General features: G+C 35.5%; 1 protein-coding gene across 1 annotated transcript; it reads left to right on the top strand.

The window, feature by feature from the left end:
* The first annotated feature begins 21 nt into the window (after nt 1-21).
* On the top strand, nt 22-4004 carry LOC149680062 (uncharacterized). Its single transcript, XM_089834742.1, has 9 exons — nt 22-494; nt 1492-1587; nt 1671-1736; nt 2114-2166; nt 2337-2540; nt 2596-2662; nt 2739-3470; nt 3558-3761; nt 3822-4004. Exons 1-9 carry the CDS (start codon nt 342-344, stop codon nt 3987-3989), a joined length of 1743 nt encoding a protein of 580 aa, XP_089690868.1. The 5' UTR covers nt 22-341; the 3' UTR covers nt 3990-4004.
* Nucleotides 4005-19254: the final 15250 nt, after the last annotated feature.

The following is a 19254-nucleotide window of genomic DNA, read 5'->3' as shown; positions in this document are numbered from 1 at the left end:
AAATTTGAATGTTAAAACTAGACTGTCCACCAGCACACACTCCGCTCCTCAAGAAAAAAAAATCAATACATGGAACCGAACATAGAACGTAGCGACGTGAGGGACAAAAAACCCCACTTTCCATTCCTGGGGAGTGTAGGTTCTATGCACCGACACCTTTACTGTCATCCAAGGGGGGGATACGTTTCTTACCCCTTTCTACTTGAAAAGTAGTTGGGGCTTGGGGAGAGACAAGTACTCTATTACTCCCGAAATTTCAACAGGGAACTTTCAATACAATTCGGTTAAATCGGTTTTCGCATAGTTTTCGGACTACCGGGTGCTTCCGTTTCATGTAGAAAATGAGTTCAAATATTCTTTGCTTAATTTGCTATGGAAATAGCAAAAGAAAATTGAAAATAAGCGCTGACCAGCCGACACTTTCTAATGTAAAAGAATCTATTTTATTGGATCCATCGTTCTCTGACGTAAATCATGACGACTTAATTTACCAAGTAAGTAATTTTTAATTTTGTTCGCGATTTACCTTCCTAATAGAGAGTTTAAGAACCTAACCAAGAAGAGTGTGCTATAACTTTCAAGTTTGGCGTGATAATTATAACACGTTCGCTTATCAATTTTATTTATAATGTGTACATGTTGTTCTGAAATTTTATCTTAACTAAAGTGAAGTTCTGAGCGTCTAGTTTGGTCTCTTGGTTGATGTCTCAAACTCTCTAGCCAAAGCGTCCTTATGTTAGCGCAAATATTATCAGCTTCCTTAAAAGGTATTGTGAAGAGAAAATGAAGTTACTTTTATCGATTCTTTTAATAATCAATCTCAAGAATTATGTTAGAACGTTTTATAAAATCCCCTCACATTCCCACAGACGAAGGTAAAAGTAAAAAATATCGTAACCAGGAAAAATAAAGACTAAGATGAACCTTAATTCGGTCTCTATTTAATAAAACCATTTTGCATTTTTTATGCCAAAACATGCTAAATTTTATATCAAAAGCCTTAACGCCACTTTAAAAATACATTTCTTTATGGAGGGCCCCTTAAGTATTCAGCTAAAGGGACCGTTGTTAGAATTTGGAGCTGTAAGGCTTTGTATAACGCCCTAGCTCGTCATACAAAACGGAGCAAACAAACAAAAAAAAAGTCGCCGATTTTCCTAGAATCCCTAAAATCAGGTGTTCACGAATAAATGGAAATCTACCGCGAGGACCGGGTCAAAGAGACGACCTTGGTCGAGGGGAAAAATACCGAGAAAAATAAATGGGAAAGGATGAAAAAGGGTACGTTTTGTACCAACAGTTGGAAGCGTGCTGAGAGCCTTGGAGGCAGAGAGAATTGAGTAGGGAGTGGAAGCTATAGCCTTTGATAGTGCTAAGCGAGATGTAGCGTAGTCTTGAAGCCAGGGGGCGTAATTTTCTCACTCTTAACCCTTCCTATTTGTAATAATACAAGAATGTTGCGTGCGATATAATCAAATATTCGTTTTTTAGGCATATGATGAAGACTTTGAACAAGATGTTGATCTAAGTAACAATTCATCTATTAAAGACAAAATGATTATAAAATTGGTGAGAGCGAAAAGCGATGTTAGTATAATTTTAATACTTTTGTTCTTATGTCAAAGGGTAGTTGGCGTTTATAAAGTTTAAATTTTTTAATGAATTGATAGATAACCCCATGTAAAGATGACTTAAGAGAAGCGGGTAAATCTCTAGAAAGTAGTAGTGACACTCAAGTAAGGAAATTTTTAACTTTAAGCAAATCTTTTCGGCTGTCGTAATTCATTTGGCATTAGTACCGAAACAGAGTCATAATAGAACAATTCGAATATTACATGCAGGAATACTAATTTCTAGGGGCAAGCCGCCATACTGGATAATTTCACTCGCTCCAGCTAGAGATACCGCTAGAGATACCGCTAGAGGTAGGACCGAGTTAGCTAACCTCTCACATGAAGTCAGCGTGAGCTGCCTCTAGTGGCGTCTCGTGACGAGAAGGAAATTATCCAGTATGGTGGCGTGCCCCTGGAAGTTTGTTTCTTATCTTTCACTCTATGTAATATTCGAATTGGTCTATTAGATGAAAAGCTGAAAATAATTTAAATTTTGATAGAGAGAAAAAAATGACAATGAAGAGATTTCTAGCATAGAATATTCGGACACCTGGTATAATATTTTTTTATAATAATTTACGTTAAGCTCTGACTTTAAAAACCTATGTAACTTTAAAGAAACAAAGATGACCACATTTATCTTTATCAATGGAAAATTACAAAGGTTTTTCTGAGCAATGTTAGGTTTCTAAAATGGACAGGCATTAATTAGCGAATTTTTAGTGTCATGGAAGCTGAAAAATATACCATTAAAGAAAAACCAAAAGTTACGAGAGCTCAGTTCTCACTAGAATATAAACTCCCAGAATTCAATACCCTTTCGATGAACAAAGATCAGTACAACGATTTAAACAAACAGGAGAAATCAAGAGTTGATAGACAACTGACCAACGTCTTATATAATGATCTGATTTACAAATATTCGGTGTAAGTAAGAATTTATTGGAATTTTAAGTATAATTCTAATGAGCTTTATTTACAGGTATCCTCCATCACATGCAATTGTCGCCACAAAGTTAACCCTTGAGTTCCCACATTTAGGAAATTCGGTAATATATATGAAAATAAGGACAGAGCTTCTGGTCTTCTATTATTCAGACTAATCTTTTGGGGAGGGGGTTATAGGCAAAATGGATTAAATTGCTACGAAACAAGTTCAAAAATAGCAGAAAGCACATGAAGAATAATGACATTGTCGAGGAAAATAGGAAATTATATGGCAGAACAAAGGAGCAATTGGCATTAAAGAAACATGAAATAGAAGAAAATGAAAATGATTTGAATAAGTTATGTACAGATGATAGGTTAGGAAGCCGAAATTTAACTGTAGAAAATAGTGTGGTGGACATTGAGTTAAATGAAGATAACAGTGGTTCCAATATTGAGAATATAACAGACGCTAATACCCCCAGTATCGAATTAGACACAGTTATTGAGAATATAACAGAAGTTAATACCCCCAGTATCGAATTAGACAGAGATATTGAAATAAACTCTAAAGTTTCAAATCAGTACGAAAAAAATCGTGATAAAGAAATGGAAAGTTATGAAGAGCCAATTGAGAGAGATGATGAACTAAATGAGCAAAGTAAAATTATGACCAAAAAACGTGAAGAGGATGTCAGAAAAAATAAATGCCCCAATCAGGAACGTAGAGAGAACTTAAAAATTCAGAATTTAAATTCATCAAATAATAACTTCGGAAATAAAACAAGTGTTGAGGAAACGGTTGGTAATGAGGAACTTCATAGTCAGATTGAGAGTGATAACGAAAAGGCAAATAGCAGTACAAAATCTGCCGAGGAAAAGATCAACTGTTCCAGAAAAAGAACACAACCGATGGTTTCTAGATTTGTGGTGAGAAAGAGTTTAATTATGCCCTACTATATTTATAATAATTGATAAGGTGAGGTGTCAATCATAGTTTTATACATTCGTAAATAGGTTCCAACATCTCTCGAGGATCCAAGAAGTATAAAACAACACATTAAACAAATGCAAGAAGAAATGAAGAAAACAGTAGTGGATTATCCGTTAATTAACTCCAAAATGACTAGAACTTTTGCTGACAGAGCTCAGAAAATAAAATCATCAATTCCCGTCTCGGACATTCTAGAAGAATACCCTGCATTGTGCAATATTAATCAAGTATTGGCGAATATGCAATTATTAAACGTTCACAAGCAACATAAAAAATTTCTTTTTCAGATTTTTCACGAGTTTCAACGGATAAAAAGAATAAACGTGGAGAAGAAATTCAATGAATCACTAGCAACACATGAGAACAGAATATGGACCATAGCCCCGTCTACCGTAAAGGAGCTTAAAAATCAAATTTTAAATCATGCCAGTGAAGGCACCGATAAACGTAAGTAATTTTACTTGTCTTTTGGATGAACGAGATTTATTCTCAAATATATTTAATATTTTGAAGGAGTATTTTCGATTAAATTGAAGGGTATTTTTCTATTAAATCTAATTGCTATATGTTAGTTCCTCCCTGAAAATTCAAATTTAATCTACTCTGAAACTTCATTTTGCTTTGATTTAGTACACTTGCTTTAAACAGGAATTTCAATTTTATATTTTGCATAGATAAAAAAGAAATGGAACTCTGCTTCTTATTTCCAGTATAGTGAAAGAGAAATGGTCAAGGATCTTCCATAAGAAACAAGCTGACAGTGAAATACTACAAAATGAACCAATTCTAGTCTTCGAAGGAAAATCCATATTCCAAAGCAATGTGTATGGACTTTACGTAGATCAAGTAAAAGTCCTTGAAGTGAATGAACTATCTTCAGCGATGCTCGCTTGGTTTTGCTCATTTTGGATTTTTAATTTAAAATACATTGAACAAGACTTTAACAGTCTTCGAGTATTTATTGCTCGATCTAAGTAAGCCGAATAAGGCTATTAAAACCATTTTGAATCCCTTTTTAAAAAAATAAATTCTATATTCGTTTGGAAATGTGTGGAAAAGCATAAATTCAATCATATAATCCAGTTTAACACACTGGGCATGTAATCTAAAAGCCATGTAGACTTAAAACCTTTTTTGATAATATACATTTATCTTCCGTAACACCGTAATTGGAATAAAAACATAGTAACGTACTCCGTAAAGGGAATAAAAACATACTCCGTAAAGGGAATAAAAACATACACCGTAAAGGGAATAAAAACATACACCGTAAAGGGAATAAAAACATACTCCGTAAAGGGAATAAAAACATACACCGTAAAGGGAATAAAAACATACACCGTAAAGGGAATAAAAACATACACCGTATAGGGAATAAAAACATACACCGTATAGGGAATAAAAACATACACCGTAAAGGGAATAAAAACATACACCGTAAAGGGAATAAAAACATACACCGTAAAGGGAATAAAAACATACACCGTAAAGGGAATAAAAGCATACACCGTCAAGGGAATAAAACTTACTCCGTCAAGGGAATAAAACGTACACCGTCAAGGGAATAAAACGTACACCGTCAAGGGAATAAAACGTACACCGTCAAGGGAATAAAACGTACACCGTCAAGGGAATAAAACGTACACCGTCAAGGGAATGAAACGTACACCGTCAAGGGAATGAAACGTACACCGTCAAGGGAGTAAAACAGACACCGTCAAGGGAGTGAAACAGACACCGTTAAGGGAGTAAAATGTATTCCTTTAGGGAATAATCAATGCTTCATAAAATATTTCAAATGGAGTTATTTTAGTACATAAAAGGTGTGAAATCTGGGACAATTCGTTAGAGCTTTTAGGGTGTATTTTTAGAACCCCTTTTTTAAGAGTGTAAAAACTTTTTTTCGGAATCACCGACATTTTCCCACTTCCCTTCACTTTTGATATCTTTCTTATTTCTTGGATTTGGTGGCAAATGTTTGCTACGGCAACGGTATAACAATGATCGAACTGCCTTGAATTCTGGTAATAAGGCGTGTGCTTCAAATTCTGAAACCCCTGATGACATGGCTCTTTTCTTTTCTTCTGAGCAAGCATCCGCATAAACATCTCGAATTCGTTTTCTATTGTCAGCAGCGCCGTCTACTTCCGTTATCATTCTAGCCTTAGCTTTTAATTGTGTAATGATTTTCCAATCCTGCTCGTGAGTATCGTGGTCAGGTACCGGGTCTAGAATAACACCGTCTAAAGTAGTTATCTTCACACGACAAAAAACCCCTTTTTTCTGCAGATATAGTAGCAAGACTGATCTTAACGCTTATTTAAGTTAAATAAATAACCATTGTGAATGTACAAAAAACCGCTCTTATTTGCGATTCGCTCCATATCTGACTTGCATTGAAATTTGATCATTGCAATAATTCAATGTCTGTCTTTATATAGGAGAGTGAATTGATAGATGTAAGCATTAAAAAAAGGGTTTGATTGTTAAAAAAATATAATAAAAGATGCATTTTTTAAATCCGTTTGTAAAAAACTGCAGTATATTTATCGTTAAATTACATGAATACTTCATGATTATAAAATCGCACATTTTGGCTATATTCTGTCGAATGGGAAGCGGTCAAATGGGACTTTCGGTCCAATGGGATTCGGTCGAATGGGCCAGCAGCGTCTCATATCCCATTTTCGAAGCAGACTGCGCTAACACGGCCCAGTCGGCGTCGCTTTCGCTCTCTTCGCCTCTATTACGTCTCTACTTTTTATGGCTCCGTGGTAACATTCCGTGCGCGCGCGCTTTATGAAATTCCAAGTTCGAAAAAGTTACGCCGTTTTCCGTCAGAATTTAATCTATAGAGTAATTTCTCGGAACGAGAACGAAAGTACCTTTAAAATTGAATTAAACTCGGCTATGTCTAATTTTATATTTCTCCATGGTGGCGGATCGCGAACGGCCAACGGAAAACGGAATTAGGCTCGGGTTCATTGGTAACCGCTAAAGTTTTAAAACGTTATATTTCAATTTATAATACGGACTTAAGTAAGGCTAATTATGTTTCGTAATCGCGTTAACCCTCCACCCCCCGCCACCGAAGGTTTAACCCGAGAAGTATAAATGTCCGCACTACTTCCTGTAGTAGGAAGTCGTTAAGTTTCTCTGCGTGAAGGGATCGGAGGCAGCCACCGTGGATTCCAAAGTGAGTAAGGTCCGGGAAGAGGAAACTCTTTGCTTATGCCAAAATAAGGTACAAAAACGTTTTATTTCCGGTTTGAAAGTGTCAAACCACCAGGGTACCACAGGTATGAGCAGTGGTTTTGCGGCTATAACATTTTGGAGATGGTCACGTAGGGTTGAAATAAAAACATTGTCTAAGAGCACGTCGGGTTTGAGTCGCCAGAACGGGGGGAATAAGGGATAGGAAAAGAGGTGAGAAAGTTGCAGATAACGGCGTCATGGTCAGAGAAAAAACTGGGGATGTGTCGTATGGTCTTAGGGCGGAGCGGTTCGCGCACATAAACACGGTCGAGTCGCGCGTAGAGAAGCGTACCCAAGTGACGATTGTGCCATTTGAAACTTGCCTTCAACGGATATAACGTGGAAAAAACGTCAAATAAATTAAAACGATTTAAAAGGGTGCGTAGGGCACCACTTAGCGCAAAACGAGTTTTTCGACAGTTACGTCGACCAGTGGCAGGATGCAAACAGCAGTTAATATCGCCAACCAGAATGACAGGGTGATGCGGGTCTATGTTATCGAGTTCGGAGGTGACGTAGGATAGAGTATCTAAGGCTAAAGCGTCGCTATTAGAGGATAAATATACGTTAAACAAGTGGACTGGAGACACAGAGTCTACAGCACCGGCGCGGAAGTGAACATAAATGCAATGTCCTTGAAAAGTTTAAATGGCGGCAATGGCGGAGTGAAGGTTTGGCGTAAGACCAAGGGACACACCAGACCCGCGGTAAAGGGGATCGGTAGCGTGGATGAAAAATGTACGTCCAAAAGTTCCAGATAAACGAGCGGTCAAAAGTATAAGAGATATTGGTTTCCTGTATGCAAAATATGGACTGGGTAAAATGACGGGTAAAGTCACGGCGTCGGATGGAAGTAATGTCAGAGCCGATGCCCCGTGCGTTTAAACTGAGTATGTAATTATTCATTGGAAGTGTGAGACGGAGGTGGAGGACGATAGTGGGAGATCATTAGGATTTAGTGCTTCGGGGTACATTTTCTTGATACGCTTTGAGACAGTTTTTACTAGCATCGTCTGAAGCAATCATTTGAATGGCGAGGTCGGTCATAGCAATAACAAATATTGGTCGAGCGAGAGAATGGGCCGAAGCTTCGTCAGTGGCGTAGCGTTGCATTACGCGCCTGCTACACTGTTAAAAAAGGCGTTCACAACCCGTTCAAACTAGATAGTCGCGTTCTAGATTGAACAAAACTCAAAATTTGTTCAGTGCGCTCAGTGGTTTGTTCAATGACTATGAGCTTGTTGAATTTAGAACCAAAACCAGAAAATGGCGTCAAAGACTATAATCGTGCTAATTGCTCGTTCAATTTAGAACCAAAACAATAAAGTACGTCATAAACTAGAATTGCTCAAAGTATGTCGTTCAATTTAGAACCAAAACAAGAAATGACGTCATTGACTAGAATCGTTCAAAGTACGCCGTTCAATTTCAATAAAACAAATTTCGCCGTAAACTAGAATTGCTGAACTTGGAACGGTATTGCTTTTGTTCTGCGAAAAAGATTCCATCAAAGATTATTCATTTGTTTCATTTGGAACCAAGTAACCAAGACAGGAAAGTGACGTCACAGAATATATGTGACAAAACCTATTATTTTAAATTTTATATTGACGTTATGTTTAAAAGCGTCGTTTTTCGGGTTCTATGAAGGTGTGTTCAAATACCTTATTTCCTTAAATTTTTAGTCATTTAGGTTAGTATAAGGACGTTATGTACGCCCTAAATTCACCATAATTTATGCCATGCGTAAAACGAGCATTTTCTTTTTATTTACTCTTTTATTAGTAAGTATCAACACGTCGTTTAGTTTATTTAAAAGTTGGAAAACCAAAATAAACCTCTTCGATTCGAGATGCAATAAAAAAGCTTTTCTTAAATATTTAAAGAAATATAATTTATTTTAATTGTTTTAATCGTCATTAATTTACATAAATTTTACTTAAACCGTTTTGAGAGGCACTATTTCTAAAATCATTTTAACCATAGCTATTGCTGACGTTAAAATTCAAGCCAATGCCTCGAACAAAGTTTGCAAATTTAGGGTATATAAGGCAATTGCTTCACGATAAATGATAAGGAAACCCTGGCACTGGGTGGCTAGACGTTTCTCGTAACCCTAGACGAACGCCGCGTACTTTTTAGCCATATCGTAGTATACGGTAGGCTCTTAGTTTGACCCGAGCCGTCCGTAGTAGCAGTAGTGGCCGGGGTTGTCGCTTCGTTATCGTCAGATTTTAGCTTAAAAGGAACTTTATATTACCACAACTCACCCATAGGAGTTACTGGGCTCGTTTAGAGATTTAATTTTAATTAAAATTTTTTCATGTCAGACCCGGGAATCGAACCCGGGTCGCTGGCGTAGTAGACAAACATTCTACCACTGAACTATAGAGACTTGAAAGAAACCCCGAGTTTTTTATCATTTATTTTTATCTCTAAAATGTCGGGGTGATGTGGGGTGGGGTACCTCTTAATCTGTGGGGTCGGATAGGGACCGTCCATAAACTACGTCACGCGAAAAAAAGCATTTTCTGACCCCCCCGTCCCCCCAGATCACGCTTCGTCACGCTTTTCTCAGACCCCTCCCTTAAAAACCACGTCACATTTCTTTAACCCCCCCCCCCCTTCGCACTATGATTCGTCTTTATTTTCAAATTTAATTTGATTAATTTTTTGAGTGATATGCCGCCCCCTCAGAAATATTTTGCTCGGCTGAAAATTCGAAGTTCTTCTCCGTTTCAAGCTTTTTCCCTCTGATTGACCTTTAGAATTTTAATGTCTGGATGTGCTTTTTATATGCTTCAAAAAAGTTCCATAAAGCTTAGTTAAAGGGGCACACTTTTGAGGTTTCGACACTGTCACCGAAAACAGACTAATCGAGCTTGAGATTTAGAAAATTTGCCAAAGAAACGAAACCATTTCAATCGGCAGGGGAATTTGATTCATCCTCACAAATAATAGGAGCGAATAAACAAAGACATAAGAGAGTTTACGCTGTTTATTTTAAATGCGCTATTTAAATTGGCTATATAAAAGTGTAAATAGTAGATAATAGCATAAACTTTCTACTATTTAAGCGATGATGGAATAACAATTTTGGTAAATTATTGTAACGGTGGACTTTGGAATGTTCTGTTTCTTCTTCTATAACATAAGAGAGCCAATCGGCCTCTTACTGACTTCGTAACAAAATCAATTATAATTGTGACGTCACGCATCGAAGAACCCCTCCCTCCCCCTTGTCACGGACCGTCACAAATTTAGAAACCCCCTCCCCCCCATAAGAGTGTGACGTAGTTTATGGACGGTATGATATTATTATTTATTAAATAGCCGCAGTATACTGACTGTGCAAAGGTAGCATAATCATTTGGTCCTTAATTGGGATCTTGTATGAAGGGGTTAACGAAAATTAGCTGTCTTAAAAAAATACTTTGAATTTTAATTTTTTGTAATAATGCAAACATTTATTTAAGGGACGATAAGACCCTATAAAGCTTTATTTTAAGTAAAATCTAGTTTTAGGCATATTATTTTTTACTAAAAATTTTACTGGGGTGGTATGTTAAAGTTAAAAACTAATATATTTTAAAATTTTTGACCCAATTTTATTGAGAAGAAGATTAAGTTACTTTAGGGATAACAGCATAATCCGTTTAGGGAGTTCAAATCGAAGAATGGGATTATGACCTCGATGTTGAATTAAAATTTCTTTAGGGTGCAGGAGCTTTAAAAGATAGTCTGTTCGACTAGTAATATTTTACATGATTTGAGTTCAAACCGGTGTAAGCCAGGTTGGTTTCTATCTTTAGTTAATTATTCATGGATTAAATTAGTACGAAAGGATTTATTAATCAAAATTATTTTAAAAAAATTTTATAGTAAAAAAGTACCTTATAAAAATAAAGGGTGGCTATGATAAAGCTAACAAAGTTTTACTCTTTTTAGTCTCCATTTTGTCAGATTGATTGAGTTAAATTTAGAATTTAATTAGGGGTGAAATTTATAAAGCCCAAATGGAATCCTTGAAAAATGTTATCTTTGATAGTATACATTTTATTGTAAATAAAACTTATTTAAAATAAACTTTAATGTTTTTTAATTATACCATGTTCACATGAAAGTTAAATAAATTCCTTAGATAAGATACAAATTAACCCAAAAATTAAAAGCAGATATTCTGACATTTCTAAAAATTGTCCTGAGGCTCTCCTTATTATGAATAAACACATTGTCATATTTAATACTAATTTAAAAGTTTACGTTATGACATTAAAATATTATTTATGTCTTTTACACCCTTAATTTTTAAGGGTTTTAAAAAAAATTAAGGGTGTAAAAACTTCTTTTATTTTTAAACTATCTATTTATCTTTTATATTAAAGTGTATTAATAACGTGTGTTTATTAATTTGTAAAAATTATTATTGTAAAAATAAGGGGTATATATAATAAATATCAAAGTTATTAAAATAAAATTTAAGAGATATAAGGGCTGTTGGGGCTAGGCCCTAAGTTTTGGTGTTTTAGCACGTTATTTTTTGAAAGTAAAAGAAATAAATATATTTTATTAGACTTAGTAGAAATTGAATAATGAATACTTTAATTAATGTGGCAGATTAAGTGCGATGAATTTAAGCTTCATTAATAGAAGATTTTTCTCTTTAATAATAGTATTATTGAGTTATGTGTTTTTATTAGTTTGTATATTAATTAGAGTAGCTTTTTATACTTTATTAGAGCGTAAAATTTTAGGGTATATTCAAATTCGAAAAGGTCCAAATAAAGTAGGGTTTATAGGGTTACTACAGCCTTTTGCTGATGGTTTAAAGTTAATAGTTAAGGAGCAGGTATGACCTTATTTAAGAAATAAAGGTTTATTCTACTTAAGACCTATTTTAGGTTTATTTTTGGCTTTTATTTATTATAGTTTATTTTTATTTATTTGGGAAGGTTTTAACCTAGTTTGGGGAGTGGTCTTATTTTTAGTTATTTCTAGTCTAGGGGTTTATCCTTTATTAGGTTGTGGTTGGAGAAGTAATTCAGCCTATGCTATGTTAGGTTGTTATCGTGCTGTCGCCCAGACAGTTTCTTATGAAGTTAGACTAGCTTTAATTTTATTGTCATTAGTAATTTTACCTGGGGATTATAATCTTTTTACTTTTGATTCTTTTGGTACCACTAAGTTTGTATTATATTTTTTATTATTATTCATCTGAGTAATTTCTTGTTTAGCTGAGACTAACCGTAGCCCCTTTGATTTTGCTGAAGGGGAATCAGAGCTTGTATCTGGTTTTAATTCTAGAGGGCCGATAGGCCCTTCTAGATAAGAACCCACACTCTCCCGTAATGTTAAAGAAATAATTCACAGATTTTAGGCTTAGCGTCCCATAGAAAAAGCATGGGATTTTTGGTGGTCCACTCCATCGAATAACTCAGAAACTACTGCGAAGTTAAGGTTCGGAACACTTTTGAATTATCAAGCAACTATTGAATGTGGAACTTCTGAAGTTTGATTAAGAACAATTAAGTCTAAGTATTTTATTTTAATTAATTTATAAATCATGGTAAAACCGTTACATATATTACACTGTTTGCATAGCATTTTGTTTAGCCTCCATCGGGTTTGTGGCGCAAAGGATAACGCGTCTGCCTACGGAGCAGAAGATTGCAGGTTCGAGTCCTGGCAAGCTCGGTGTTTATTTTTACAGATCTTTTATTCAACATAAATGAAATAATCCTATAAACACTATGTTTGGATAATTTTTTTTTGTTACGAAGTACGGGCATGTGGCGTAATGGATAACGCGTTTGCATTCGAGGCAAAACATTGCACGTTCGAGTCTTGGAAAGCTCGTTGTCTATTTTTGATAAAGAATCTTAGTATATAGAAGGCAAAATTCTTAAATAACAAACTTTCAATGAAATGTGCGCGTGCTGGCGCGTGGTTTAGAAATAACTTTTTTTTTAAATCTATACAAAAAGGTCAACTAAACTTAATTGAGTCACCAACCGCCTATCTATGGTGAATTAATTTACAGCCCGCCTACCAATTGTGAATTAATTTACCACTCCCCTGCCAAATGATTTTAATTTGATCTTTCCCATAAAATAATGAGAGGCACTTGGAGTGAGCCAATATGCTCACGAACATCTTACTGGAACATCGAATTAGTGAAGTTTGACAAGCATATTATTATTTTTATAATAGATTAATACAAATTAAGGCTGAAGGTACAGATATTATTCTGAGAGAGCGGTAGCTCTCTTAGATATGACTTCATACTGCTCTTAATGTATAAGGAAGGTTTTTTGTTTGGATGTAGTTTTTTTGTATTGCATTAATTGTTCTGAATAAATTCCACAGAACTACAATTCGGGCCCTCAATATGTGGTTAAAATTTCAAAGAGATCCATTAATTAGTCTATTTTATAAAAAATAAAGTTGCTAAGGGTGGTTTTCATTTCCATAAAATTAATCACACCTTTTGATGAAAAACGGGAATTTTTCCCATAGAAATAACATGGGAAATTTTGGGAAAAAAACAAATCGGTTCCTCGTCATTTAGAAAAACTATACGTTGGTAAGTTTTGGGAACGATCTTAAATGAAACTTTACACTATAATCTAGGACCATTTTTCTTGTTATTAAGAAAAATTAGTTTTAAATATGTTTAATTTAAATTTTAAAAATTGCCCCAATCTGCGATATTTTAGCATTTATACACTGTTTTATTGGGAAATATCAGCGTGACCAGTATTGGCCTTTTTTAACGTATAGTTGCCTCATAATAATCCGATTGTTTCTTCTTATTGCCTTTTGGTTGGAATGGCCTATCGATAGTGTGATAAGACGGTTTTAATATTGCCGCCGTGACGTTGATGCGGCCGCTGCGACTACTGGTAATTAAGGTAGATTACCGACGACTAGTAATTAAGGTAGATTACCGACGACTGGTAATTAAGGTAGATTACCGACGACTGGTAATTAAGGTAGATTACCGACGACTGGTAATTAAGGTAGATTACCGACGACTGGTAATTAAGGTAGATTACCGACGGCTGTCAATTAAGCTGGATTACAGACGGCTGGTAATTAAGCCAGATTACCGACGACTGGTCATTAGCCAGATTACATGTTTGTAGATACTTGTGGGTGTTTGTAGGTACTTGAGGGTGCTTGTAGGTACTTGTGGGTGCATGTAGGTACTTGTGGGTGCATGTAGGTACTTGTGGGTGTTTGTAGGTACTTGTGGGTGTTTGTAGGTACTTGAGGGTGTTTGTAGGTACTTGAGGGTGTTTGTAGGTACTTGTGGGTGTTTGTAGGTACTTGTGGGTGTTTGTAGGTACTTGTGGGTGTTTGTAGGTACTTGTGGGTGTTTGTAGGTACTTGTGGGTGTTTGTAGGTACTTGTGGGTGTTTGTAGGTACTTGTGGGTGTTTGTAGGTACTTGTGGGTGTTTGTAGGTACTTGTGGGTGTTTGTAGGTACTTGTGGGTGCTTGTAGGTACTTGTGGGTGTTTGTAGGTACTTGTGGATGTTTGTAGGTACTTGTGGATGTTTGTAGGTACTTGTGGATGTTTGTAGGTACTTGTGGGTGTTTGTAGGTACTTGTGGGTGTTTGTAGGTGCTTGTGGGTGCTTGTGGGTGGTTGTAGGTACTTGTGGGTACTTGTAGGTACTTGTGGGTACTTGTAGGTACTTGTGGGTGTTTGTAGGTACTTGTGGGTGCTTGTAGGTACTTGTGGGTGTTTGTAGGTACTTGTGGGTGTTTGTAGGTACTTGTGGGTGTTTGTAGGTACTTGTGGGTGTTTGTAGGTACTTGTGGCTGCTTGTAGGTACTTGTGGGTGTTTGTAGGTACTTGTGGGTGTTTGTAGGTACTTGTGGGTGTTTGTAGGTACTTGTGGGTGTTTGTAGGTACTTATGGGTGCTTGTAGGTACTTGTGGGTGTTTGTAGGTACTTGTGGGTGTTTGTAGGTACTTGTGGGTGCTTGTAGGTACTTGTGGGCGCTTGAAGGTACTTGTGGGCGTTTGTAGGTACTTGTGGGCGTTTGTAGGTACTTGTGGGTGTTTGTAGGTGCTTGTGGGTGCTTGTGGGTGCTTGTGGGTGGTTGTAGGTGCTTGTGGGTACTTGTAGGTACTTGTGGGTACTTGTAGGTACTTGTAGGTACTTGTGGGTACTTGTAGGTACTTGTGGGTGTTTGTAGGTACTTGTGGGTGCTTGTAGGTACTTGTGGGTGTTTGTAGGTACTTGTGGGTGTTTGTAGGTACTTGTGGGTGTTTGTAGGTACTTGTGGCTGCTTGTAGGTACTTGTGGGTGCTTGTAGGTACTTGTGGGTGCTTGTAGGTACTTGTGGGTGCTTGTAGGTACTTGTGCGTGTTTGTAGGTACTTGTGGGTGTTTGTAGGTACTTGTGGGTGTTTGTAGGTACTTGTGGGTGCTTGTAGGTACTTGTGGGCGCTTGAAGGTACTTGTGGGCGTTTGTAGGTACTTGTGGGCGTTTGTAGGTACTTGTGTGTGTTTGTAGGTACTTGTGGGCGTTTTTAGGTACTTGTGGGTGTTTGTAGGTACTTGAGGGTGTTTGTAGGTACTTGAGGGTGTTTGTAGGTACTTGTGGGTGTTTGTAGGTACTTGTGGGTGTTTGTAGGTACTTGTGGGTGTTTGTAGGTACTTGTGGGTGTTTGTAGGTACTTGTGGGTGTTTGTAGGTGCTTGTGGGTTCTTGCCCCGGGTGCTTGTGGGTACTTACCCAAACTCTTAATGATTTACGTTTTTTTTTTGAAGTATCATTATAAATAAATGTCTGATTGAGCTAAAGTTATGGTCCCCTTTATAGTTATATATGTTTCTGCTTAGTGCAGATTTTGAAAATGTAAAACAGTTTCTTAACATCCTTAATTAAAATGAAGACTGAAGGAACAGATATTAATCAAAAATGTCTTGATTAGAATCAAGACCTAAAAAGTTTCGATAAGACTGTGGTTATCACGTGACTGAAGGAGCAGATATTAATTTTTCTTTTTAATTGAAACTTAAAGGCATGCTTAAGAAAAACAACGTTCCATTACCGTTTTCCGTTGAAATAAATTATTTTACTAGTAATCAATTTCAAAAATTTACTTATCTCGGCTTTTCGACCACAATTCCATTCCCCGAAAACATTTTATCATTACATTAAAACTTTTGGGACATAACGTGTCAAAATAAGCTATAAAACAATAAAAAAACTGTAATAGCGGTCTGTTTAGCCATGACAACAACCTATTAAACGTTACAAGCACTATATCACCCTTTCGAGACTAACAGGACCTGAGAAAACTATAGCTTAACCTGCTACTAGTACGACCAGGGAGAATTGATATAAACTGGAGTTGAAATTTCATCATGTGCGACCTGCGGCCCTGAAACTCTCCCATAGTGTGTAGTAGTGTGAGAACATAATTTTTTCGCTGTTATCTGCCAAAATCAATCTGGTAGTGCTGCCTCCTCACTTGAATTTTTCATGATATATTGAGGTTTTAACGAACAAAATTCTAGATTACTATTTTCACTACCATGTCCCTCTGCTAACTTGAAGCAAACTTTCCTCCCTTTTTGCTGCTCATTACCGGTGCCATTTCCTTGACTTTCTGTTCATTATAACTACTATCATGAGTTTATTTATTTCAAACCAAAATATAAAAAAAATGGATTCTTTTTCCTTTTGTGCTACTTAGAATTTACAAATCTATATAACGTTGTGCCGTGCCATATCAAATACTCTCTAACCATTGATAGAAACTAGAGAGAGAAATTGGGCATGCCCTGAACTATGAGAAAGAACAATACGACGGTTGACTAAAGTAAACTTGATATTACATCATTTTGCAAAACCGCGATTAAAAATCTTACTGTCCCTATTGAATTTGGCGCCATTGGTTTAAGAATAATTAAAATGTTCCACTGCGAAGCGTGGCGGTCACGAATGGGAATGTAACGTCTTTAGGAAGCTTTTAAAACGCAAAACCATACACGTACTCTCCCAAAAGTTTTAATGAATGATAAAATGTTTTCGGGGAATGGAATTGTGGTCGAAAAGCCGAGATAAGTAAATTTTTGAAATTGATTACCTGTAAAATAATTTATTTCAACGGAAAACGGTAATGGAACGTTGTTTTTCTTAAGCATGCCTTTAAGTTTCAATTAAAAAGAAAAATTAATATCTGCTCCTTCAGTCACGTGATAACCACAGTCTTATCGAAACTTTTTAGGCCTTGATTCTAATCAAGACATTTTTGATTAATATTGAATATGGAGCAGGAGGCTTTGCTTTAATTTTTATTGCAGAATATTCTAATATTATTTTTATGTGTATTTTTACTCTTTATTTATTTTTTGTTTTAAATTTAAGTTTTTCTTTATTAGTCTTATTTTTAATATTTGTTTTTTATGAGTGCGTGGTTCTTTCCCTCGTTTCCGTTATGATAAGTTGATGATGCTAGCATGAAAGAGATTTTTACCCTTAGTTTTAGGTTTTTTCTTATTTGTGTTTGGGGTAGTATTAGTCTAGTTTCAAATTTTGAAAATCGTTAGGTGTGAACCTATGAAATGCTTTCAAAACAAATGCTTAAAATTAGCTAAACGATTAAATTTTTGTGATTAGGTTGTCTTGCATTAAAGTAAGCAAAGGGTTAATAATAAAATAAGAAAAATATAATACAGTAAGAACTTGCCCTATTATTAGGTATGGATCTTCAACAGGGGAAGCTCCAATTCAGGTTAATAAAATTAGGATGTTAGCTCATGACCAAAATAGAATTTGGTTTATAGGGTAAAACTGTAGTGTTTGAAAATTTCTTTTTATTAAAGGTATAACTATTAGGATAGCAATAGATAATACTAAGCCTAAGACACCCCCAAGTTTATTAGGAATAGATCGCAAGATTGCGTAGGCGAATAAGAAGTATCATTCAGGTTGGATATGTAAGGGGGTTACTAAGCTATTTGCAGGGTTGAAATTTTCAGGATCTCCTAGAAGGTTAGGAGAAAGTAAAACTAGGGAGATGAATAAAGTTAGTACGATTGAGTATCCTAAAACATCTTTAATAGTAAAGTAAGGGTGGAAAGGGATTTTGTCAATATTTCTTTTTAAACCTAAGAGATTATTAGAACCTTTCTGGTGAAGAAAAACGATATGAATAAAGATTATTGCTGCTAAGATAAAAGGAAGTATAAAATGTAGAGTGAAGAATCGTGTTAGAGTGGGGTTATCAACTGAGAAACCCCCTCATAATCATGTAACTAAGCTTCTTCCAATATAAGGAATGGCAGAGAATAGGTTAGTAATGACTGTGGCCCCCCAAAAAGATATGTGTCCCCAAGGTAACACATAACCTAGGAATGCTGTAGCCATTAAAATGAATAAGATGGTAACTCCTGTCATTCAAACAGTAGAAGACTTATAAGACCCATAATATAATCCTCGCCCAATGTGTAAATAGATGCAGATAAAGAATAAGCTAGCTCCATTTGCATGTGCAAACCGGAATATCCAACCTATATTTACATCTCGCATAATATGGGATAATGAATTAAAAGCTAAGTTTACATCCGCGGTATAGTGTATAGCTAAGAAAATTCCTGTTATGATTTGGAGGATTAAGCATAAAATTAGAAGGGACCCAAAATTTCATCAATAAGAAATATTAGAAGGTGCTGGGAGATCGATTAGGGGCCCAAATAGTGAAATTTTTGTGGCTATAAAGGTTATTACTGAAATAATAATAACGGATCTAATCAATCTTAAGATAATAACTAAGGGGTGAATTGTGTATATACTAAGTAATATTAATAAGGTTAATATGAAAAGTAAAATTTTTAAGAGATAGTTATAAGTTATAATATTAATTTTGGGGATTAAAGTTACTGTGTGGTTCTCTTAAAGCTTTAAGAATTAGTTCTATTTTGGTTTACAAAACCAAGGTTTTATTATAAACTATTAAAGCTTTAATGGTTATATTAAATTTTTATGTTTTTTGTTTATTTTTTTGGGGGATTAATATGTGTAGTGTTAAGACGTTATCATTTGTTAGTAGTAATTTTAAGATTAGAATTTTTAATATTATCTGTTTTTTTGTTGTTGGTATTTTCGTTTCCCGGTGGGGTAAATAATTGTATTATAATAATGTTATATCTTTTTGTGGTAGTATGTGAAGGAAGTTTAGGTCTGGGAATTTTAGTGAGATTAGTAAAGGGATATGGAGGAGAACTTTGTAGCTCTTTAAATTTACTTTAATGTTAGCTTTTATTTTTTTTTTGATTTTCTTTAATAGTTCTTAGAATAAAATTACCCTATTATATTTTGTTAACCTTATTAGGCCTATCTTGTTTAGGTTGAGTAATAGTTTATCCTATAGAAGGGGTTTCTCAAATTTCTATAGTTTTTGCGTGTGATTTATTAAGCTATTCTTTAGTTTTTCTAACCCTTTG

This window comes from Phalangium opilio, unplaced genomic scaffold (genome assembly GCF_054372755.1).
Source record: "Phalangium opilio isolate 3A_F unplaced genomic scaffold, DU_Popi_V2 ptg000040l_1, whole genome shotgun sequence".
Classification (NCBI taxonomy): Eukaryota; Metazoa; Arthropoda; class Arachnida; order Opiliones; family Phalangiidae; genus Phalangium; species Phalangium opilio.
The sequence above is the reverse complement of the archived record's forward strand: the minus strand, read 5'-3'. Positions and strand labels throughout refer to the sequence as shown.

Excerpts from the sequence above, each read along its gene's own strand:
- LOC149680062 (XM_089834742.1), top strand. The coding sequence starts at position 342 with ATGAGTTCAAATATTCTTTGCTTAATTTGCTATGGAAATAGCAAAAGA. Across the intron at positions 2,167-2,336 it reads ATAGAATATTCGGACACCTG|TGTCATGGAAGCTGAAAAAT; the intron begins GTATAATATTTT and ends GCGAATTTTTAG. Across the intron at positions 2,663-2,738 it reads TCCCACATTTAGGAAATTCG|GCAAAATGGATTAAATTGCT; the intron begins GTAATATATATG and ends AGGGGGTTATAG.